General features: G+C 43.9%; 1 protein-coding gene across 6 annotated transcripts in view; it reads right to left on the bottom strand.

The window, feature by feature from the left end:
- Window positions 1-25,924, bottom strand: part of UTRN (utrophin) — a 760,310-nt gene that overhangs the window by 257,250 nt on the left and 477,136 nt on the right. For 3 of the 6 annotated variants that reach the window (XM_056853742.1, XM_056853743.1, XM_056853744.1), the window contains one exon: window positions 7,215-7,387. In XM_056853742.1, the coding sequence (XP_056709720.1) occupies window positions 7,215-7,387 (173 nt within the window). Of the gene's footprint in view, window positions 1-7,214; window positions 7,388-16,997; window positions 17,131-17,159; window positions 17,423-17,890; window positions 17,907-25,924 lie in introns of those variants that run through there. The other 3 variants (XM_056853747.1, XM_056853745.1, XM_056853746.1) reach the window with 3 other exon arrangements.

The raw sequence follows: 25,924 nt of genomic DNA, 5'->3' as shown, positions 1-25,924 counted from the left end.
CCCAGTGCTCTCCATTGCTGTCTTAGATCCTGTATGCTCTGTTTACCTATGCCATCTTCCTTGGACGACCCTGTCTCGGTCTGTGGTTTGTGGTTCTCAATAGGCCAAGGGCTGACACCCATTAACATGCATGTAAGGGGGGGCATCCTTTTACTACTTTGATAGATCAAGGGAAAACATTAACTCCTCCCCTTCTGTTCATAATATTAACAACGATTTGCTCCTATACTACTATTAAGTATGTTATAAGCTGCAACCAGGGATGAGAAGGAGTTGAGACAAGACTGACAAGTAAAAGTGGGGGAACTAGAAAGGGGGGAAAGAAATGAAGGAAGATCATGAATGGAAGGGAGTAAAACAGAAGAGAACAGTGTAGAAAAGATAAAGAAAAATTGAGAAAACAGGAAAAGTTGTTTTATTTTTCTACAACACACGAACAGGACTGTTCTGACTGAGCAGACAAACTATGGAATTGTTTGCAAGATCTGATTGAGCAGACAAACTATGGAATTGGAAAAGAAGAGGGAAACAGACTGCTGGAAAAACAACCTTGTTAGGAGACTGTATCCTGGCAATGATTGCAGCAGCCACAAGCTGTGCTGACTAGTCTTGACTTGCTCCAATGCTGGCTTGGTTGATAAGTTTAGCAGGATCTGATAGGCAATGGTTTCCTTCAGCCTTATAGTAAACATTGCAAAAAGGCCTGGCCAGCAATCAGAGCGACTGCTGTTTACTGTGCTATTCCTTCCCTGCACCCCAGTGGATGCAGTGCTGAACTGCATTAGAAGTAAAATAAACCGAGATGCATTCTGAATACAGCATGACACTAACTTTAAGGGCCCTCTAGCTGACTTGGACCCCAGGAATTTTGTCTCTCCAGTCCCCCTTGGCATTCCTGTTCTTAAGTGATACTCACTGCAGTGTGTGGGTGCTTGAATTATGAACAAATGCTATTATTACTGTATACTTGATATCATCACGACTGGTTGTACAAATTATTTTTTCCAATAACCTCTCTCTGATTTAAAATTCAGTTTTGTAATTGTTCCAAACATGCTCTATGAGTTTGTCATTTTGTTAAAGGTCAAATTAAAAGCCCAGATTGGCTGCACAGCCAGGTTTAGATTCTAAGGCAGTGTCTGTTTGGAGTGAGAGGCAATAGAACAAAGGTTTTCTTATCATGCTTTTGACTTATTTCATGTGAAGTTGGGACCAAAGGGGATAGTGGGTTTGTTCATATGGGCATGTGTTTAAAGTACACACATGGTAACATGGTGCTTTGCATTCTTCAACATAGCAGCCAATGTATTCTAACATCTACACATAGTTTTGGAAGAGATTTGCCTGCTTTCTTTAACTGATTTTGACTGCAACCTAGATACCATAGCAACATCATTTCCCCAGACTCAACAGCAGTATATTCAAGTTACTCTTCAAGCATATCTTTGTCAGACTCAACTTGCTGCACATGAAAACTGTAAAACTAATCTACTTCAGAAGAATGTCATGCATCTGCCTGCCGAGGCCTCCTGGGATGAGGAAGAGATGGAGGAAGCCAGCCCCAGGCCCTTGGAGGCCACAGGAAGACCCACCAGACAGTGTAGAGACTCCATCTAGTGTAGAGGAGGAGTCTCAGGCTGAGGTCAGTGCACCAGGCCCTCAGTCTCACAGCCCAGGTTCCGAGGCTGAAACAGAAGCACTGCAGCCACCAGCCTCACCTCCAGGGTCGCCAGAGCCTTTGGAATGCTGGAGAAGGCGGGCTCGGAGGGAGGCACAGGAGCAGCACCATAGCGTGCGGTTGACAGCCCAGCACATCTGCCTGTGAGCTGGAGTCACCACAGGATCAGGACTGGCAGCCACAGAGGCTGATCAGCCAGTGCTGAGCACCTGACTGTGGATGACTCAGCAGGCAGAGGAGCTGCACCTACTCCTGATCAGGGTTTTCCTGATAAAAGCAGCCAGACAAGAGTGAACCAGCATGGAACAACCCTTCTGTAGCTGCTGTTGCGCCTTAGAACTCTTTGTGCTTGACCTTTGGGCTGGATTTGGACTTGTTGTTTGGATTTACCCCTGACCTTGGACTGTAAATGGGCTTGTGCTTTTTGGATTTGCCCTTCAGTTTTGATGACTGAATTCCTAACTACTTGTGTGCTGACCCTGGACTGTGCCTTAGACTACGCTTACTGCCTGTTGCACCAGGTGCCTGCCTGAACCCAGACAAAGGATTTTCAAAAGCAATAATTATTCTTACACCTAAAGATCTCTGTTTAAAAGTAATACGCACCAAATAAATCTCAACCACAGCTCTGCATGAATATGCAGATAGCACAGAATCTAGAATGAGAATGAAGACAACACAGGCTTCATGAGCCTAAAGGAACAATTTCTGTGGTCACTGGTACTTGAAGGGTAAAAGACTGCTGGCTGAATGCCTCTTGCTGGCAAAGTACTCCTGATCCTTGGAAATATATTTTTCAGTACTCTCCTGGGGCCTGTCCAGCAGCACTTATCTGTAGCTAGTTCTGTCTCTTAAATCTGTACCACTTTATCTAACTGAAAGGAATAAAACCGCATCACTCCTGTGCAAAAGGACAGCAATCTTCTCATACACTATTTGGGGCCACTTCAGCTTGTGTTAAGTGTTTAAGTGGCACACGAGGTGTCTGCTAGCTTGGCAGAGAAGGTGAAATAACTGCTCAGTGCTCCTTTTCAGTCACAGTTGATGAAAAAGTATTCATGACCACAATTTTTTATTTCATCAAATGAAATGAGGAATGACAACCTATAAGGCACTAAATATACACAAAAGAGCAAGAGCTGTATACTAGATTTAATATTTGTTGGTTTTCCAGAACTTATATTTCAGGTATATCTCAAAGTAACAAAGATTTTGTGAGAGATGTGAATGAGGGCTGAAAATGAGCAAAAGATGGCAACAATTTAGAAGGAAAGAGTTAAGGTAGCGTAGCAGAAAGAGGGTCAGATTTCACCAGAGGCTTGATTTTGCTGAAGTGAAGCTTGCCAAGTGACCTTAAATTATCTTCTCTAATTTGTTCATCTATCTTGTGGAATTATTGTGATAATAAAATAAGATAATAGCATAATAATAATAAAATGAGATAATAGCATCATATGCCACCTACAGTGAAGAGCAAGAAAACTAAATGGATAAAAGAAACCTAAGGCATTTTCCCCAGCCCTAACCCTAAATAATCATATTTAGAAAGGGTTAAAAGTCCACTCCCCCCCCACACACACCTAGTCCAACCTTCTGCCATACAACTGAGGAAGCATCAAAGGGTTATCCTTATATCAACTCACATATTATAGAACACAAAAGGATCAGAAGCAGAGCAGCCTTACTGCAGAAGGTAACTGCAAACAAACCTTATGCTTAGTTGTATACCAACTCTGATATTCAAGTGGCCTTCTTATTATTCAAAGGATTATTTATCTGTGCATTACTGTTAATAATTCAGTACTTGCAGAGAACTCTCTTATTGTGCTTGAAGCAGCTCAGAGGTTGTCGTTTCTGGATTTCACCCACAACATACACAGCTGATAAATGTCATTTGAGCATCATGTTCCATGGCTACAGACATAGTGAACAAACTGTACAGCTGTTTAAAACAGGGTTTTTACACAACCCTTCAAAATAATAATCAATACCTCACCCACAGGCTGCTATGTGGGAATTTATGACTGGTTGAGAAGTAAATGACTTGAGGGCAGCTTGAGCCATTAATTTTCCCAAATGATCATTATTCCCAAAGAAAGACTAAGCTGTTCAATTGTTACAGCTAGAATTTTGCAGTTGCTGATTAATGTATTAACATATAAATGGCTCCTCATCTGTTTCTTGTAGATTTGTGAGGGAGGCTTATGGAAGTCTGACATTAATGTTACTTGGTTCAACTACTTACATGTGCCAACCTCGCAAACTATATCTGAAAAAGGACGTGGCCATTTTGGGTATAGTGACCCACCAATTCTTGCTTTAAGAAAATAACTGTACAGTTAATTTGCAATATGCTTGGCTGGGTTTTGAAGCTGGGAGGAGAATACCATTCTCCTTTGGACACTCCTCTGAAAACAGTAAAACATACTCCCAGTCAAAGTGGCTTAGTGCAATCACAGTTAAGATTTTATGTCCAAAATATAAATTTTCCAAGTAGACATTTCTGATAACATACCCCTTGACTGCTGTTCCCAAAACCAATTTATTTGCATTATTCCCATTATAATTATTGTTTACTTACATTATTTACTTATCACCTTTCCAATAATAGTCTCTCTACTAACAGTTTCCACTAATTCCCTAAAATATAAAATAACATCAACTCTAAAATAATCAACCAGCACTCAGAAAACCGTAAAATGACAAAACAAAATAGCAAATAAAACCAGGTTAACCATAAAATTACAATGCAGCAGATACCACCCAAACAGGAGTACAGATTCATTAAAAGCCAATGTAGCAGGAAAGTATTTGCCTGACACCACCAAAACAAAAACAAAAATTCTAGACAAGACACTGGATGCAGGAAAAGGGGGATGGCGTTCCAAAGGCAAAGAGCAAATATTGAGAAGGACCAATCCCTTCTGGCCATCCACCTCAACACTGAAGACCAGGGGGACACCAGGCACCCAGGAAAAGTCCCATAAAGCTTAATTGCAGTGGTAGAGAGTGACTGACCCTTAAAGTACTCTGGTTCCAAGAAAACTAACCATTACAGATGTATTACTCATCCTAACTTTCAGATTCTTAGAATGTCCTGTGTTACTGCTCCCTGTGAGTTTCCCAGTCCCATTAGCCTGTCAGAGATTTTAACTTGAATTTACTGTTTACAATGTTTTAACCCAGTAGGTTGAGAGTTTGCTTTTAGGTTCTTGTGAAAATCGGCAAACATGCATTTTTCACTGTTCTAGCCAACTTACAGTTTTCAGCCCTGAAGGATAACTTATGAATAAATGGCTTTATGCCCAGAATAAATCCAAGAACAAATGGAACAAAGTTTACAAGAATTATTCTTTGGGATGCTCAGAGGTGTCTTACATCATGCCTTTAGATGGCACAAATCAGGAGGTTTAGTGAAGTCATGTGTTGGTCTGTCTAATAGCATATACCCTTGGGAGTATCCTTGAAGAGCATTCAGAAGTTGAAGCTAGACTGCTAGTCGGGGCCAGCTACCAGAAGCATATGTCCCTGACAGTTCAAGGTGTTGGTTTTGTCCTTTAAAGCCCTGCATGTGTTGTGACTGGGTATCTGAAGGACTATCTTCTTTCATACGTTCCTGCCTGGGAATTAAAATCACAGGGAGACTGTCCCACCACAGGGAGACTGTCCCACCTGACTGTCCCACCAATCAAATAAGCTCATCTGGTGAGTACACAAGAGTGTACTTTTTTCAGTGACAGACCTATGATTATAAACAACCTCTCCAGAGAGGTATACCTGACCCCCTCCCTTTCAATTTTTAGGAGGCAGCTGAAGTCAGTTTTATTTAGGACTACATCTGACTAATATCATTTTTTAAAATTTATTGGAAGTTCTAATAGAAATTTTAAATTGTGATCTTTTATGAATTTTACTATTGTTGTTTGTTACATTGTAAGCCACCTTCAGTTATGCAAGGTCGAAAGGTGGGTAATAAGCATTTTAATAAATCAATAAATCAATATGAGCTAGCCTATAACTTCTGAATCTCTGAGACCTGGAATTCAGTGAAATATGCTTTTCCCCTTCCTAGCAAAGCTCTGGGTAATAAGCTTTGAAATGTAAGCTTCCCGCCTCCCCCAAAAGTCAACTTGGGTTGAATAGCAATAACATGTATGCTTAACATACGATTGATTTCTATGAGTATGCCAATGTTTTGTGTATCTATTTAATTTTTTGTTTAATTAGATCTAGAATGATCAGATTATTTTAAAATAAAAGTTTTAATTACTACATTGACTTTTTGGGTAGGGAAATACAGGGTTTCCCTTTGAATCTGGAATAAACAAATAAACAAACCTAAATATCTTCCTTAGAAACTGAGGGCTGTGCCCTGCAAAGATCAAATGTTGTAAGGGATCATTCAGTTATCAAACAGCACTGTGATTTAGTGGTTAATGGGCTGTTTTAATTCCATCCAAGAGGTTTTAATCTCCATGTGGCTGTTGAAAGTAATGGCCCAGCAAAGGTGGCTCCCAGCAACCACAACCCCATCTATCTGCTTGCCTTTGCAGTCCTGCTTTTCATGGATCTGTTCCTCTTACCTATTTCATACCTTCTTCACCCTATGCCATTCAGAAGTTCCTGCTATCTGTTCTTTTCTTTGTGTGCCTTCTTATAGTTTGTTCTCTTAACCACTTGCATCTTTTATGGTCCCAACCTGGTCCCAACCCGACATGTTTCAGAAACCCTAATTCCTGTAAATCCATGCTCACAATCAAGCTAGCCTTCCTGTGCTGTGCTTTTCACTATGCCACTGCATTAACCTTCAACAGGTCTTAACTTCTCAGAAGCCTCACCAAGAGAAATGATAATAAGAGCAACCTCAAACAATTGAACTTTCAGAGCAAGTAATTAATTTTAATGTTTAATATTACTTTTTAACACCGATAATCAAATATGTATTTTTATGAGTAATTTTTGCAATGGCAACAAAGACCTGGTGGCACTTCACCTCCATCACATCTTTAAGGATGGCGACATCAGAAAGGCTTTGGGGGCACATGTGTGCTGTTATTCTACTCCTCCCTTTACTGACCACGGAGAAAAATGCACCAAATCAAGATTTCTACATATACTGAGGTTATGCATCTCATAGTCAATGAAGTCACAAATTTAAATAAATACATGATTTTTTTTAGTTTAAGTGTAACCCCTTTGATAGTGATGGGTGGGGCAGGAAGGAAGTATATGTCTGAAACCCCCCCATCTCCTTTCACACCATGCAAAGGAGGTGGGAGGAGTTGCATATGAATGGATCCTTTGTCACCATTCCACATAGTGCATAGTAGCCAATACATACAACAAAATGCTTAGTATCCTACAAGCAACAAAGACCAGAAGCTTATCTGGGCTCCTTGATTCATGTACCTGCATGACAACATGAAACTGGTTACATTTTGATATTTACACATAAAATGCTTTGTATGTTCAAGTTAAGAGTGTAATAATTTACTGGGCTGACCTTTATTCATATCTTACTCATATCATATCTTACCGAATGCTGGCAGACTTTGCTTTCAGGTCATTCCAGCGCTGATTCATGTCATCAATGCGGTGCTGTAGCAGTGCAGCCTCTTCAGAGTTCCCCAAGGCTTTTACCATCTTCTGCCTATTTCCATCAATGCTCTTGAAGATATCATTGTGAGCATCAATTTCAGCCTGGATGTCCTAGAAAAACAAAAGCAAACATTATGCCCCATTGCAATGATCCTGTAAAAAAATATTAAAACAAATTTTAGGGCTCAAAAAAACTTAAATCGCCCCCCCTTCCTGGTTGTTGTTCAAATCTCATTTGGCCAGACATATACTATATCTGCAGAAACACCTCTCCCAATGTTCTCTGCTGTAACGATTTTGTTGACCTGAGTAAGGCCTTTTGAAGGTGCCACCCTGCAGACAGGTAAGATCTGCAGCTGCAGACAGGTAAGATAAGCAGCTGCCTATACTCCAGCATTCTCTGGCATGATCCCACCGGCTGGAATATTCTACCTGACCAATACTGTTCCACAGAATGTGTAAAATGGAACTTGCCAGGAGAGCATTCTATAATGTTATTGTAAATTTTAACGTTTATTGAATGTTTCTAAATGAGTTTTAATGTATTTATTGGTGTCTTAAGTCTTCATCAGAAAGGTAAATATATATGAAGCAGATAAAGAAATATATGTTAAGTATCTTCATAAGCCCAAATTATATAAGTCAGGAATTTATATACTTTTGAAACTGCAGAATACAAGCTGTGATTATATGTAAATAAATATGCACAAATATATATATTGAAAAGCATAAGCTATTTACACCAGCCACCCTCCAAAATAATGTGTAAAATAAAGGTGCTGTTATTACAACTACATTTTTAAATATGTAATTTTAATCACTATATAACAAAGATGGCCAAATAGCAGTCCACAGACTGCATCAGGTGCTCCCAAGCTTGTTGAACCTGTGGGCACTTTTATAATTTGAGAACAGGGAATGGGCACCACCACAAAATGGCTGCCATGAAAGGCTGGGCCAATCAGAAAAAAGCTGCTGTAGGAATCTGTAACCAATCACAAAAAGTTGGGAAGTTGTAAGCCAATCATTCTCCTACTATGAAGCCAGTTGTTTTTTTTAATCCTCCAGCTCCAATGAAATAGAAGAAAAACAAGGACTGGCTCTTTTCTTTTAGGAAAGAAGCAAAAGGGCATCATGAAACCCATCTGCAGGCCCCATGGTGCCAATGAGCACCACATCGGGGATCGCTGGGCTAGATGCAATACTCAAACACTACCGTGCCTTTGATAGCCCTTATGCCACATTATTTTTCAAGTTGTAAAATTTCACTGTTTAATGTTCTACCTCTCTCCTGATTTGTTCACTATATGTAAATAAACATATTTGTGTGTGATGTGCATTGCAGAAGTATATGTGCTCCATAACTTTGAATCCCTTCCTGCTTCAGTGCAAAATTTACATTGGAGCACATGACTCTCAGAATGTGAGCCACTTTTTAGGGGGGGGAAGAGTGCCCCTTGAGAAGACATGCATTTAAGAAAGTAGCCATTCCAGCTTTATAAAATCAAGAAAAAAGCTTTCATTTTTTTTCATACGGAAAGCAAACAACACTATCTCACTGTGAGAAAAATGCCGGAGAGATTACCAGGGATGCTACCCAACATCTAGGCAAGAATGTTTAAGCAGAGAAATATACATCTAAAGAAAATCCAGGAGTGGGGCATACTGTATGTCTCCAAGGGATTAATCAATGATGATTACTACACAAACCTTCCCTTTGTGGGAGCAAATTCAAAAACCCAGAATCCCTTGAAGATTTGATTCTTTTAAACTCTGTTCAGCCTGCTCCCTGCTCTCCCAAATGAGACTTTACACAGGGGCCCAGAAGGATAACATTGCCTTTGCAAATGGCTGTTACACACAAGGCGGGCTTTTAAGATTTTTTTTAACTGTTCCTGTTCATTTACGATATTGTAAAATGCATCATTATCCTCACTGGAGGAAAGAAAACAGATGCACAGATGAAAATACAACATCTCTGGGAAACAAAAGGCCTATACCGGATCAAAACTTGGAATTGTTTGTTCCTTCAGATACCGTGTGTGTGTATGTGTATTCTACACTGCAATCCTATGCAGTGAATTTAGCCTAAATTTAATGAAACCAGTGGTTTAGAATGGAGTAACTCTACATTGTATTTATTGGTTTATTGCTTTAGGACATTTCTGTGCTGTGTCAGGAGCAGGCCATGAGGATGGTATGTGGTGGTGCGATTGTGCTGCTTCCAGGTGCTGTTATGCTATTCTGTCCAAGACCAGTCTATGCCCCGTGTTTAGTCTTCATAGATTCCCATACTGTGGGAATCGCCAAGTACTCCCTCCTGCCTCTGGGAGGGGGGTTGCCTGGATTAGCAGTTATCTCCTTTTGCTCTTCCATATATGCTATGTACCTTGCCTTTCCCCCCTCACTAGTGTCCTTTTGAATATGGCTTCTGATACCTGTCGATTCTAACCAATAAAACTGCTTTCATGGACTTGCCGTCTGCTGGAATCTGTTTATGGGTTTGCCGCAGGGCTAGAGCTTACATTAGGACACTAGTCCTATCCTTACTTGCTGACCTTGGCTGGAGCCCTGGTGCGTTCGCCTAGACACTCGTCTCCTCGGTTTGGGGCCCAGGACGAGCTCCCCGAGGACCCTGACTTTCTGCGTGCCATCTTGGAGGAGTTACACGGAGTCCACCTGGCTGGTTGGGCTGGTGATTGATCAGTGGTGTCGCCTGGCAGCAGCGACCCCCTGGAGAACTCAGGACGCTGATCAATGGGCCCACAACGACCTTTTGGGTCTGGATATTTTGCTGGAGGAGTCCCAGTTAGCGCAAGAGGACTTTGCTCTGCTAACTCGGTTATTGGCTGCGCTTATGCTCCGCGGGACGCAACGGGAGTCGGCGGCCCCAATCCAGGGGCTCGAGTTCTGTTTCCCAATGGCGGGGACTCAGGAGGGAGACGTTCCGCAAACTGTTCCGGATCCCACCCTATGTCGCCTGGAAGCACAGAGCGCTGCCGCCAGGACAGTCCTGGTCCTCATGGACTTACCGCCAACCATGGCAACGGCGGCCGATGTCGAGAAGGTACTAAAACCTGAGTTCGGTCCTTCCTCTGCGGACCTGGCTTAACAGGTCCAACCGCTGTTGGGCCAGCACAAGGAAATCCAAATGCTCATGGAGCAAGTGGTCGAACCAATTATAACGGTTGCCGCCGCCACCAAACTCGAGGCAGACTGAGCGCTCGCTGACCGGAGGCGGGCGGAAGAGCAACTGTTGGCGGATGCGGCCGCCGCTCAGGCGCGGGTGACGGTAGGAACTGGAGCGCGGTCGAAAGTTAGCGGGGGACTGGACTGGTCTTTTCCCTCTTTTTCTTTGGGCTCCCCGGAACCTGGCCTGCCCCGGGAAGTGGCGCACAGGCAATGGCTCACCTTTGCTCCTGATGTACAGGAATATTCGGATGAGGAGGACTTGTATGCAGAAGAGGGCGACTGGAATACGAACTACCGAGTCAGCCAAGCTCGACGGACTGGGGGGGGGGGGCTGAGGAGGAGATCCATGCCTTGAGGTTTCAAAACCGAGAACTGTTGGATCGTATGGCCCGTGTGCAGGACCAAATGGACGGTTGATGTGGGAGTATGATCGCCTACAGAGAGCTCAAGTGGCGCCTGCGCAGGCACTGGTCCCGGGCCAACAACCCCCCGGCCAGCAGCCTCCGAGGCAGCCGGCTCCAGGGCAACCTCCGGGGCAACCGGCTCCCGGGCAGCCGGCCCCTGGGCAACAACCGGCACCACCCCCTGTGGTCCCGGTTGTGCAGTGGAAGCAACCCCGTTTGCGAGTGACATTTGATATCTCTGTGGACGTGTTGCCCTGTTTTCTACACCAAGTGGACAGTTACGAGAACAGAGGCATACCTTTCCCACAGAAGACAGCCGAGTAAGGTTTGTTTCCTCACTTCTAGCTGGAAAGGCTGCAGAATGGATGGTCCTCCAGTTTGATACCCGGGCCAGCTCCATACAATCGCTTAATGAATTCATGCGAGCATTAAGGAGACGTTTCGAGGATCCGTTTCAAGGGGAGAAGGCCAAAGCGGCCCTCCTACAGCTCCGTCAAGGATCCTCCTCAGTCCAAGAGTTTGCGGATGAGTTCCAAAGACTCGCTAATAAAATAGTGGATTGGACTAAAGCTACCCAGGTGCATTACTTCTGAGCAGTGTTGCATCCTGGGATTCTAAACTCGGCATACATGCAGCAAGACGCAGCCACCTTGGAAGAGTGGATTTTGCTGGCGATAGAAGTGGAAAGCCGCCGCCAGTTTATTTCCCTTGCCTGACTGCAGGCCAGGGAGGGGGGAAGCCAGAGAAACCCTCCCAAACCTGCCGCTCCTCAGGCCCCACGGAGGCCGGCTCTACCTCCGCAAGACCAAGCGTTGCGGTTTCAAAGGGGAGCTGGTCTCGTTTGCGGTGCCATGGGTCACTTCGCTGTCACATGTCTGTCACGTTCGGGACTGCCGAGTCCCACTCCCCAACCAGAGGGGACTCCTTGTGGGAGAGGACGCGCCCGGGGGAGGGGCACCGCAGCCGAGCGGAGCATCGCTCCAAGACTAAAAGCGCCCCCAGCTCTGCACGCTGGAGAAATGACAGCGGACCTTTCGCCAGCGGACCCGTCGGGGTCCAGGATTACAGTTACTACTCCTGGGGAGGGCAGCTCCGCTTCTTCAGAGGAGGGGGACCACTGGAACTCCCCAGCCCTTAACTTGCAGTCCCCCCTCGAACAGCCAAAAAACGGACTGGGTCTGCGGTAGAAGGAGCAGGTGTTCCTGTGAAATCCGAGGCTCCAGTCATGGTGAGTGAAGGAGAAGAGACTGTATATGTAGATGTAATATTACGACATTATAGAAAAGGTCCTCAATTACAAGTTAAGGCCTTAATAGACTCTGGATGTGCCCGCTCATTAATTAACTAAACCACCTTTAAGGCGCTCCAAGTGAAGTCAGTCCCTTTGCCGGCACCTGTTCAATTTGCTCAAATGGATGGCAGTGATTTGGGGGGGGGCAGTCGAACGTCGCACTGACGGAGTGGCGATGGGAATTGGCCACCATTGGGAACAAATCAACTTTACTATTGTGCCCAATGTTCGATATGCTGTAGTGTTAGGAGCAAATTGGCTCAAAGGACACAGTCCCACCATAGACTGTGAAGCTGAGACTTTAACGTTCAATAGCCCGCTGTGTGAGTTACACCGATATGAAGTGGCCGTTAAAACCGTAATCAAACCAACTCCTGCTCTGGCCTCAGACACCTCCTGTCTGACCCAAGTGCCGCCTGAATATCAAGACTTTACAGACGTGTTTAATGTGCAGGAGTGTGATGTGTTACCCCCCCACCGCCAGACGGACTGTACTATTGAAGTGGTGGGGGATGGAAAACTGCCAAAAAGTAAAACCTATCCAATGAGTCCTATGGAACGGATGGTGCTCCGTGAATTCTTAGACAAGAACTTGGCTCGCGGTTTCATCTGATCCTCCACCGCACCCTATTCGGCACCGGCTTTCTTCGTGTGTAAGAAAACGGGATTTGCGTTTGTGTATTGACTTTCGAAAACTCAATGCTGTTACTCAAACGAATGCCTATCCCATCCCCCTCATTTCTGATCTCTTGGGACAATTGAAGGAGGGACACATTTTCACCAAATTGGACTTAGTCGAGGCTTATTACAGAGTCAGAATCCGGGAGGGAGATGAATCTCTGACAGCCTTTTTCAGTTGCTTTGGGATGTTCGAATTTATGGTGATGCCTTTTGGATTAAAAGGGGCTCCGGGGGTCTTCATGCAATTCATTAATGAGATCCTCCATGATCTACTGTTCAAAGGAGTTGTAGTTTATTTAGATGATATTCTCATTTACTCTAAAACCATGGATGAGCATGTTGCCTTGGTTCGAGAGGTGTTGCAATGTCTCAGAGACAATCAGCTGTATGCTAAAGTGTCTAAATCCGAGTTTCATAAAAAGCAATTGACTTTCCTAGGATATATTATCTCACACCAGGGACTAACTATGATCCTGAAAAGGTGCAATCAGTGCTTGATTGGGAACCACACTCTACTCCCCCCCCCGGCATGCCCCCAGGATTCCTGCATGGGGCTTTGCACTGGAGGGATGCTGGTGGGAGGCCAAGCCAGCATCCCTGGGCTGTGCTGTCATGGCAGCACAAGGAGGCTAGCATGAGCAGCCCGAAGATGGCGTCTTTGCTTCTCGTGGCGGTGCAAGTGGCCTGGGCGCTGGCACAAGCAGCCCGGACAATTGCACGGGCACTTGCACTCCTCCTGAGCTCTTTCCCGCCAAGAGCTCAGGAATGGGCTGTTTGTCTATGTTTAAAGGCTTGTAGCCACACTTTGGCTTCTATAGAACCTTGGCCTAGTTCTAGCCTTCAGCTTATTCTGGTTACACATCTTGGAGTCCCTGTAATTCACCATAAAAATTGACACAAGGGAAGGTCAACTCTCTTGTCAACCTGAGGAATCTATATTGAAGCTCCATATAAGAGCTGTGGGATAATTTCCATGTTCAACACTTGTAATCCCCATTGAATATATTTGCTTCCCTTATGGAAGAAACAGAGTTCAATTGCTGCCACTGAAGGTTAATTTTTGTTGTTGTTGTTGTTATATATCTGAGATGGGGTTTTCAATTAAGGTTAGAGTTAAAGATTGTGCCCAAGTATGGAAATTTGGAGACTTGTTCTAATTGGATACCATCAATTCTCCAAGTAGTGGGGGTGATTTTCTTAGCTTTTGAGAAGACCACAACTTTAGACTTTTGCCATAATTAGTTCCTCTGATTTACAATACTTTGAGAACCAATTTAGAAGTCTTCTCAAGCCTATCTGAGTGCGGGACATTAGGATGGCATCGTCCGTATAGAGAAGTAAGTGCCTTTGAAGACAAATATGAAGGATGAAACACTGCTTTCTTTCTCTTTCCTTTGCAGTGAAACAGGTTGAGTGCTGCCTCCTCAATAGCTGGATACCATTGGATTTGATATGCAGATGTTTGCTTATCGGCCAGTTTGCTTAAATATCTATCACGTAAGCGATTATTTACAGAGGTATGAAGATTGAGGGAAATTGGGAGATGCTCACCTCCCATATAATCTTCCACTTTAACTCTTTCAACTAGGTCTAAGTAATCTGAGGTTGGCTGTAAAGTCATTCAAATACAAATTAAAAAGTAGAAGTCCCAAAAGACAGATTTGTTTCACGCCTCTATCCAGGCAGAAACTCCCTGTAAGTTCAACCTTATCACAACAACGCACGTGGGCTACACAAGAAGAGTAAAGATGTTTTATCAACCAAAGAAATGTTTTGTCAACTGAAGTGTGGTCCAGTTTTCCCCACAACCTATTCCTGGATATAGTGTTGAAAGTTCACTCCAAATCTATAAATGCAACATATAGTTTACCTTTATTTTATTGATGGCATGAGCTACTTGAGAATGCCAGTCAAAAAGGAGGATACAAATAAACTGAATACAATACTTGATATCAAATGTATGTTTCAGTGTCAAATTCAAGAAGAATTGACATTGTTCAGTGAAAAGGATGCAATTTGCAGCTACCTCATAGCTGGAAAAGAGGACTGTCCAAATATTTGAGGTGAACACTTCGGAATTAAATGATTGCATTGTTTTTTGGAGGGACGTGCCAACAACATCCTATTCTTTGCCTGCAGATTAAATCTAAAAAGACAATTTACAGATGTGTGAAGGCAAATCTCCTAATAAGGATTTGTTTTTGTTGGTTTAGGTAACACACTGGTAGTTACAGTAGTTCATGTCTTTGGAAATAGAACCAGCAACAAATCATCATATTGGCATCATAAATTTACTAATATAGTGCTAAACACACACAGCACTAGGAATGATGAAAGCAAAAGAACATCCCACTTATGGTGGGACAATTCAAGTTTCTGAAAACACCATCTGGCTTTTGCATAATTGCTACAGTGCTTCCCTTGTGATTCTTTCCTTAGGAGAGTTAGCATCTGCATTACAAAATTGGGAGGCAATTCAGTGTCCCAGATATCCAAAATAATTGGGTTCCTAGCAATCAACCAGTGTGCCAACAGTCAACACGAGAGCTATCAAAAAGGAAGATGTGCAGTAACCCACTGAAAAGCTCACACTCAAAAGCAACAAGTAAAAACAAGGATTCTATGATATTAGCATCACTAGGAGTAATATTTTTTTCCAAGAAACAGAAAGCTAGCCTTAGGCTAACAGCACAGCTACACAGATATATAATTTATATAATAATTTATAACTTTTAACCACTTTAACCTTTTAACCACTTGAATACAAAAATGGAATGGGAACTGGGAGAAACATGGTAGGGGCTAGAATTGTAATTGTATGAACACCAGATCTCCCTATTCTATGGCAGAAACAGACATAACACAGGCTACATCAATAAATGAGTGGAGACTGAGATATTTAAGGATTCATCTTGCTAACATTAAGTATCTGTTCTAGGTTTTTAAAATTAATACCTGCAATTACAATACAAAGTCCAGCTATTGGAAATAATTGCTGGTTCTCAGGGAGGTGAATATGGTGAACAATTAAGATTATTTATTATGCTAAAGAAGTCCAAACAAATGGCTGTCACATATTCCGTTACCAGGTGCTTCTACAGTATTTTCTTTCTTTCTTTCTTGTTTATTTAGAGCAATGGGTTTGAGATACAATTTTTGTTTGGTGACTGTGATATACTGTGACTTCCAAGAAGCCAAAATTGCATAAATACCATGTACATTTGTTGAGCTCTTTCACAGCAAACCAAGATTATGCTGTAACGTAACTGGTCAACCTCTCCCTTCAAAACATACATACGCCCTGAAAATTGCCCTTTTATAAAACAAAAAATACCTAATTTTGCAGAATACTTTTGCAACAACAATGACTGTAGGAATGTTATCTTTACAGATATTCAAGAAAAAGTTTTAACAGATTTCATAAAAGAAATGCTCAGCATCTTCAAATTATGTGAGTACTGTACAAACTGCATATGCACAAATTAGTACACAATTCTAACACAGTTCGTGACTATATAGTATTAGTTCAAAACACTGAAAGATGCAAAACAGAAACTTTATTTTGCCTTTTTGCTGTATAGGTTTAACTTGTGCTACACTTTTCTCATGAAGAGACAAAATAGAAATTACGAAAGTAAACCGAAACACAGAATCTGCTGCTTCAACACAAAGCAAACACATTCTGCTACTTGGATCAAAACATATATTTTAAAGAATGCAAATGTAATGTATGCAAAAAAAAATAGTTCCCTCATTTTCTGAAATTGCTTTTGAAGGGATTTGAGTGATGTGAAAGAGGGAGAAGAAGGCACTGCAAATCTTCTTAAAAGTCTGTTAGTTTTACCACAATAGCTTTCAGAGAACAGGTTATTGTTTTCTGTTTAATGGCTAACATGAGATCTCACTCCTGAAAAAAGAGCCCTTATTTTATAACTGGGCACTATCGGATACTTCTGTAATTTATAAGCAAAAGAAGAGTATGATGAAAGAAAAGCTACAATACTATCCTTACAAGCAGAAAAAAAAATTGCATTGAACAACACAGTAAAAACCTATTCATCTATGGGCTGGTGGGGATTCCCCCAGGTAATGGAGCTTTAAAAAAGAAAAGAAAAAAAGAAAAACAAGTACTTCAAACTCGCCTTCTTCATACCTTTTCAAATGTTGTCAGCACTTCCCGTAAGCTGAAGTTCAGGCCAATCATTCTTCACAGTCCCATTGGCACCTACATCTTCCTAATAAAGGTTTTCAAATCAACAGTCTTTTGCCTTAAAAAACTGTACACACACACACACACACACATTTCCAACTATACCTCTTGAAAGTTCTTTGGAAAATCCCGATCATGCATCTTTCTTGCTCTGCATTCCTTCAGAGGTAGCTTAGGCCGCAACATTTTGTTGCCCCACTATGCCCAGCTGTTGTCAGGAAGGGTAGTTCAGAGTGAGTAAAGTTAATCTTACTTGTTCTGTTAACAAGATTCCACAAAGCCGGCATGTTTTTCTCCTTTAACTGTCTCACTAGACCGCCCAGGATTCCCTTTTGCTCACCTCACTAATGACCTGCAGGACCAAAATACTTTTTTCTCCTGGGCCTCAAGCTCAACGTTTGGTCTCAATTATGCTCTGCAAATGACGCTTATATCCTCATGGTATGTAGAAGAAAGGGGGGAGCAGCTGCCACTGTTTCTTCAATTACAAGCAACTTTCACCTAAAAAAGATAAGTTTGTCCAGCAATCAACAGCCAACGTGACAAAAGTTAAAGCAGAATGAACTGTTCGTTGGTCTGAAGGAAAAAGTGGTCAAAAAAGCCATCATCAGAGGCTGGGCAAGAGGCTACCTCTTCTTGTTCTTTCATATGCTCACTCTTTCCCAGTCACAAGCAGACTAGTGTTGCTATGGTAATAACCAAGCCAGTTTCAGCCCATTTCCCTGTCTGACTATCCTAGGGGATGCTGTATGGCTTTCCACTGGAACAAAAAAAAAAGTTGATTGTTTTGTTTTAGCAAAACTCTTAGTAAAAGCTTATAATACAGCCTCTCTAACCTTTGCAGGGGGGATCTTGTCCTTAAGATCCCCCTCGAGCTCTAACAACAATGTGGCAATCCATCCCTAGGATTTGTTTATTGTTTTAACCAGAGCCCTCCCTTCCACCTCCTCTAGCTTTCCTCTGAAGTTAAGCCCACTCCCACTTCCTGGAGGCCCCCCTCCCTTGCTGCAGAAACTTCAGTACCTGCACTGCAATGGAAAATCCTGGATCACCAACTTCTGCAATTTTACAACTGCTCTTCTTCTAAAACAAACCCAAATGTTCAGCCTGACTGAATAAGCCTGTTAAAACAAACAACCAAAATGAAAACTGCCCCAAAGCCCACTACTTAAAATGTTTTAACTAGCTATGGCTGCAACAAAGCTGTTACTTTGCTCCCATTACCTCAGACTCCGCACATGCAGAGAGTTTTCATATGAGGCCTTTTGCTCTCCTTTCAGCAGGAAACCTGACACCTAGAGTTTGGCTACCAGGAAATAACTTCCGTTTTAAAAAATATTTCCACTGGAACAAGAGAAAGTGTGCATATTTTGATCATTTAAAATGTTTTCTTTACCCTAAGCATACAGCAATCTCTACAAGCAGCAGTTTCTGAACTGCTAAAAATCTCTCCCAGAATTACTGCTGTTACTCATATCAATTCAATCAAAACCCACCAATTGGTTTATTTCCTCCCACCCTGAACATTACCCTGGGTATCAGTTATGGGCAGAAAGGTACCAGCTGGACATTAGGGAATATTTTTTTACAGTAAGAGTAGTTCAGCAGTGGAATCGGCTGCCTAGGGAAGTGGTAAGCTCCCCCCTCACTGGCAGTTTTCAAGCAGAGGCTGGACAAGCACTTGCCGGAGATGCTGATCCTGCATTGAGCAGGGGGTTGGACTAGATAGCCTGTAAGGCCCCTTTCAACTCTATTATTCTAATTTCTATTTTGGGTACCACTGACAAAAGTCTCAGAATTGTCAGAAAACAAAAACAAAAGGAGTATTGTGCTATAAGACTTTTCATTTCATTTCATACTTGAAAAATAGTGGCAGAAATATAATAATAGGAATGAATATTACTCCTGCCAGCTCTTCTCTCCTGTTTGGTTTGTGTTTCTAAAATTATATGCATACACAAAATCCACATGTTGTCTACAACAAATTAGACCCCTCCCCCATTATGACTTCATAGAAAGAAGGCAAGCCATGCCAGAGGGGCTACAATTCATATGGAGGCCTTCAGATGTTGCTGCATGCTTAATGATGCTATCAGCCTTAGACTCCTCTGGGCAGGTCCAAGCAAGACTCAGGGTCCATTGCAGACAAGTCTTTGGTTCCTGGCTCAACTGGAGCCGAATTTGCTGGGGCCAGGCGAGAGGGTGCTGTTTCTGTGCTGGGCTCGGGGGCTCAGTGGGCTGCTGCCTGGCGCCAATCAGCTCTCTCCCCCAAGCAAAAGGGAGGGGGTGAAAAAAGAGAGGAGCAGTTGGTGACAGTTGGGACAGTTGGGGGTGGAGATAGAACAGACTGGGGGAATGGCTCCCTCCCCGGTCCGTCCATCTCACATAAAAAGAGAAGCCAGCTTGGGGAAGCTTCAGTTTATTGCCAGCTTTTGTATGGACAGACCTGGTCTATCTAGGGACAAAAAGAGCTGAAAAGGCCGTTGTGTTGGCCACAAGAGCTGAAGGGCTATTGCGTCGGCCACAAGAGCTGAAAGAGCCCGGGCCATCGCCCTGCCCTTCAGCTGGCCGACGGAGGGTGTTAAAGATCGGCTCCCCGAGAGCACACCAGGCCACCGTGTCAGCAGCCAGCTGGCGGGCAATGGGCGTGCCGGCTGGGAAAAGAGTCTGACCCATCGCCCCGCCCTCCAGCTGGCCGGGGGGGCAGCACTTAACAGGGGTGTGGCCGTTGCATCGGCCAACAGACGCCCCTGTTCAGTTGCACCGGCCAGTGACTGGGCAGGGAGCTCCAGCTCTGCCTGCAAGGAGGCGCTGCCTAAGGGGAGGCTGAATGTGGGTGGCACTTGGCCAACCATTTATCAAATGTCCTTCGGGCACGAGCTTTGGCCAGCGACAGTGCGGCCATAGAATACGACTAGGCTTTTCGTAAGAGGGCTTCACAAAATGAGTGTACCAGATGGGATTTGATCAATGATAAACTTTGGTTAGTTAACGTAGGCCCGCAAATAAAAGGATAACCAGATAATCCCAGATGGGGGCGCTGGGAGACACTGCATTTGCAGGGAGACACTGCATAGCGTGCGTTGGGAGTACATTCAAGGAAAATGCTCACGTGCACAGTGCCGCTTTGAGCACTGGGCCTCACCCAAAAGTTAACTGTTTTCGCAGTGGCTCTGATTCTCAGCCCTTTTGGGGGGGCAGACCAGCAGGTTCCGGAGTTCATAGGGACGGTAGGTCTACTGCAGCCACACAAGCGACAAGTAAGCGTGTGAAGAAAAGCAGCCTTGCTCTTCTTCTGGTCACCAAACATTGGTTCAGGCTGTGGCCTTCAATGTTTTGATATCAAGACTCTGGGAGCTGATGACCGCATCAGCTCTCTTGCAAACCATTTCCATTTCCCGTGGGAAGCCACTTCAGTTTGGGGGAAAGGTGTGGGGTGTCACCTCCACTTCAAAGCACCTCCATTTCAAAGCCTTCCTATTGTAAATCAGCTATCTGTTCTTTTGGTGACAATTCTGTTAGAAGCCCGGCATCTCTAGAAGCCTGAAAAGCCCGGGTGTTTTGCATTGCTGCAGAAATGCAAATACACCCTTAACTTCAAAAGGCCTAGAGGTGTCATGCCAAATATTTTACAAGCTTACTGCGTTCTCAACAATTCTATTGGGTGGTTGGCCGTCACCTGATGCAATTGAGGAGATAAATATGAACTCTGTTCTAATCAAAAATCATGAAGCTTGGGAGGGGGACATGCTGGCCATGTCCCCGAGCTATCATCACCTTTTGACAACCATGCAGGACTGACACTCTGCGTGTCAGGAACAAACCTTGCTTTTGGACTCTGGTAACTCTAAATCAGCTTTAAGCTTTGCCTTTGAAACTTGCTTAAAACCCTGCCTATTTTGCCTGAACTTGAGAATTACTGTGAAGTTAGAAATTGCTAAAGGTTTTCTTGTTTTTATGCTATCTGCCTCACAAATAATTTCCTTTCCTGTAACGAGCACATTTTATTAAAATAAACTTATAGACTTTATATTGAAGTCTGAGAAACCTTTTTTGGGTCTCAGGGCTAAATCTAAGTGCCTGAGTACCTTAGTGAGTACCTTAGTGTTTTGTGGCAACAAGCCTCCCCTGGCAGAAGCTCTACTCTGCAGGGACGGTTTTTGCTTGTTTAGACTTTTAGAACTGGCTGGGGAAGAGTAGCTCTCAGCTCATCCCTGGAAAAGCCAGCCTTTTGGAACTGGGAGCTGGTGGCAATATACCTGTACTGCGCTCAAAGGGGGAATCCTGGAGCTCAGTAAGGAATTTGGGTTTTCTTAGGAAAACATTTGGTGACTTTGAACTAAAGAGGAACCGGCCTGCTGGAGAGCAGACCGGGTCTCCTCGACAAAGTGCTATCGACAGTTTGAGTACACTGGCCCGTACTCCTGTCAAATTACAGGCCATGGTTCCCTTGCTGAATAAGTACCCTAACAGAGCAGCAGCAGAATTTTTACAAAAAGGTTTTTCAGTGGGTTTCCGCATCCCCTTTTTTGGCCCTAGGGTGCCAATGAGGTCGGGTAACTTAGTCAGCTAATGAGATGCCTGATATAGTTTGGGGGGGGGAATTAAAGAAGAATGCCAGGCGGGAAGGGTCGCAGGCCCATTTACCCAACCTCCATTTGAAAATTTATGGGTTTCCCCTCTTGTTATAGTCCCAAAGAAAACACTGGAGGAATTCAGGATGATTTCATACCCCAAAGGACAATCAGTTAACGATGCAATCCCAGCAGACATGGCATCTGTAAAGTACATATTTTTTGAACAGGCGATTGGGCTAGTTCGGTCCAGCAGCCCAGGAGCCAGAATGGCAAAATGCGACATTCAGTCTGCATTCCGTCTGCTGCCAGTACATCCAGCAGATTTTTGCCTTCTGGGTTTCCATTTTCAGGAAGAATATTATGTTGATAGGGCCATGCCCATGGGCTCCTCCATCGCCTGTGCAGCATTTGAGGCCTTTAGTACCTTTCTGGAGTGGGTCGTGAGGGACCATACAGGGTCACCTTATGTGACCCACTATTTAGATGATTTCTTGTTAGTGGGCCCAGCTGGGTCTGACAGGTGTGACATATTACTGTCCTCCTTTATGTGGGTGGCCAAGGACATTGGGGTTCCACTGGCCCATGAAAAAACAGAAGGACCAACGTCCAAGTTAACTTTTTTGGGCATCGAAATTGATTCCGTGATGGCCTGAAAACAAGTTGGTGGCACTCATGTCATTACTGACGGTTATGCTGGTGAAGAGCAAGTGCACATTACGTGAACTGCAATCTGTCATTGGCCAGGGAGAGCCTTTTGGGCTTGATGAACTAGAACCATTGCTTGGGTTAAGGCTCCACATCATCGCATATGGCTAACACAGGGCATAAAGGAGGACATTCACACCTGGTTATATTTCCTGCACAATTTCAACGGACTATCGCTATGGCAGGAACGCCTGGAGTTGGGCCCAGGAGATGCAGGTGCAGTCCGATGCTGCTGGGAACATAGGTTTCGGATTGTACCTTGAGGGCAGTTGGTGCTCTCAAAGATGGCCCTCTCATTGGGCAGAGTCAGGGATTGCCAGGGACTTAACATTCTTAGAATTATTCCCTTTAGTGGTGGCGGTGGTCCTATTATTCCCTTTAGTGGTGGCAGGACAGGTTCTTTGTCTCGCCAGCAGGTTCTGCAGCCTGGCACCAGAAGAGAACCTCCTGCCAGAGGTGTTCCCAGAGGAGATATGGGCTCTTGGAGACAAACCATAATCAACGGGGTCTTCAACTCAGTGTCTCCTGCTACATTCAGATCTTATTCAACAGCAGCAGGACCACCTGCTTGTGTTTTTCTGTGTTTTTGTGTTTTTCTGTGTCTAAGGGGGTTGTGTCCAAGGCAGTTCTTGTGTTTTTCTGTGTCCAAGCCCCCCCCCCCCAGTTTTGGCCAGTATCACAACAAATGATCCTACGGTTATTTGGCACACATGAAGGACAAAGGACTTGCTGCCAGGACCATTGGCGTGCCCAAAGACGCTATTTCATTTCTTAGCAAGGCTCATGGCCATGGGGATCCTTGCTCATCTTATTTGGCATGCCAGGCTGTAAAAAGGCTGGAGGCGAGAATACCCCCAGGTTCCAGACTGGTGCAGACTGGTCACCGCAGACATGTTGTCTCAAATGGGGTGCTTTACATAACAATAAGGAGTTTAAAAAACAGACCAAATTGGAAAAGGCGCACAGATCTGCCTCCGTTCGGCACATGGATGTGCTTTGTGTCCAGTTCAAGCCATGTGGCAGTATTTACAGGTGCGGCCTAATTATCCAGGGACACTGTTTATCCACAAAAATACATCACGAAAAGGGAATGCTATGTTTTAAGTTACAGTATCACGACGAATGCATGTGTGGATATGTGGACATAGTGTGGTACATTGGGCCGGCTTATACGCTGCAGCTTCCGGATGGGGCAGGCAATTGGGCCTGGGAGATCAGCTGCAGATTTTCTGGATGGGCCAGAGGGGCATGTGTTGGGACTCATTGGAGCCCACCCTGATCAGGTCGGTACAGAGGCATGGACCTCCAGATGCACTAATAATCCATTTGGGAGAGAATGACCTGACATCATAAAAAGGGAAAGACCTAATGGAAGCAGCTTGCACAAGGGCCCAGAACATTGCAACTCAGTGGCCTAGAACCCTATTATGCTGGTCTGATATGTTGGAGCAGCGATGTTGGAAGGGTGCTGCCAACCCAGGGAAAGTGGATATTGCCAGATGCAAAGTCACTAACGCCATTGGGCGGGTGATTGTGACACTCGGGGGCATGGTGTTCAGGCACTGGGACATCTCCTTCCGGCAACCTGCCATATTCTGGAAGGTTGGGGTTCATCTGTCGGAACGGGGGATGTATTTATGGTTGTCTAGTATCCATTATGGGCTAGGCGAATGGTTACAGCTGTAGGGAGTTGGCAGAAGCAGAGCAGTTCGATGGGCTCTGCACTGCTATTTGGCGGGGTGCACATTCAGGCAGGATCTATTTTAGGAGGAAAGCGGTCTGTGAACCCCTTTCCTCTGTTGTGGGAATCCCCATAAGGGATTTAGGGGAGAGACACGGTGGTAAGGCAAGCCAGTTCTGGGGCTGCCAGGGTGGTCTCTCCCTAGGGTGGCAGAGGATTTTATTGAATGGCTCACACCCAGGTTTATCCAGTTACTGCCATCCCCAGCTTTTCCAGTGGGACCGCTGGAATAGGAACAACATCAGTCTGCATTGGGGTCAGCAGATGTTAGAGATCCTGCCCCAGATGCTGTGCCAATACTTACAGCTGTTTATAGAGTTAAGAAATAAGTTGTGGCCGTTTAACACCACAACTCTTCTTCTTCTTCTTCTTCTTTCAAATAAAATTGTATTGTGTTTTATCTGACTTATGGTTATGGTTGTTTCAATGTTAGCCAACCCTCTCAGATAGCCCTGCACCAGCAACTGTGTGTTACATTTGGATGCTGAGACGGTAAGACTTTGCTCCGCATTTATTTTTAACAGATTACACTGGCATCTCTACCAGGAGAATTAAGGGGAAACAAAACACAGGGAGCACAGCTTCATGAAACTTTAATAGCCTGTGGAAATCATTACATTAAATTGTGATGCTCATGACTACTAACATCATACAGGATAGGGTTAATATGGGAAAGACAGGTTTAAGGGCAGTTAAACAATACCACATCTACACACCCAATCTGTTACATTTATTTTTATCTCCTTTCCTCCAAAAGGCACTGCATAGATTTTTATCTCCCCCTCCCCAGTTATCCTTCACCCTGCGAAATAGGCCAGACTAAGATGTGATATCAGCCAACCTCATCCAGTGAAATACATTGCCAAGCAAGGATATTTTAATCCAGGTCTCCCACATTCTAGTCCAACACACTCAACATTACCCAGAACTGCCTGTTCATAACAAATTGGGGTGGGGTGGGGGCAACTGGGAACACCAATATGTCCTTCCTATAAGCTCCCAGAAGCATTTGCCCAGCCAACATTGAAAATCTTGCTGCCTTTGTTGTCTGATCCAGCAGAAATGTACTTAGGTACTTCATGTTCAGAGAGTGTATACCACACACAATTAAGGGCAGAGAACAGCTATTACCATGTCATGCTTATCAACTCTATTGGGTAACTGGATGGTCACTGTCAGAATATAGACGAATAACTATATGGACTATTGATTTTATCCAGTACAGCAATTTTTTCTCCTTCCTCTGTTTTGCATTCTGTGGATAAGTAAACTAATGAAATTAATCACTGTTGTTGACCTAGTCCCACTGAAAAAGACACAATTCCCCCAAACGATACAACACAAAATTGATATGCTGCCAGTGGAATATCCATTTATGTACACCACCAACAAAAGCTTGGAAGCTCAAGCTGCCAACAAAAGTCAAATGTGAGAACATGGTAGACAAAAGTTAAGGATATGACATATCTTCACAAAGGCTGTAAAGCAGACTCCAGTGGCATGCCTGAACTTTCTTGTGCCTTCTGTGCATGGGGGAGAGAGATGGAACACAGAAATGAAGCTGGCTCAGAGTAGTTTTTCATGCTTATGCAGCATGATCAAGGACTAGCCTGCACCAATCACCATGATCCCCCTTTTCCTCTAAGAAAAGCACAATGCAGACTGGTTGAACTGTGGAGAAGGTCAGGCCTGGAACCTGCATCATTCACAGCAGAGGCAGATGACACACTAGCTCTAGAGAGGAAATGTGAGATATCCCATCCTTGGTATTCAAAAAACAATCTGCTTCCTAAAGGACAAAGAGGAGTTAACCCCCATCTTCCAAGACAAAGAGTCCCTAACATAAT

The sequence above is a fragment of the Euleptes europaea genome, chromosome 7 (assembly GCF_029931775.1).
Source record: "Euleptes europaea isolate rEulEur1 chromosome 7, rEulEur1.hap1, whole genome shotgun sequence".
In the NCBI taxonomy this organism is placed as follows: domain Eukaryota; kingdom Metazoa; phylum Chordata; class Lepidosauria; order Squamata; family Sphaerodactylidae; genus Euleptes; species Euleptes europaea.
The sequence above is the reverse complement of the archived record's forward strand: the minus strand, read 5'-3'. Positions and strand labels throughout refer to the sequence as shown.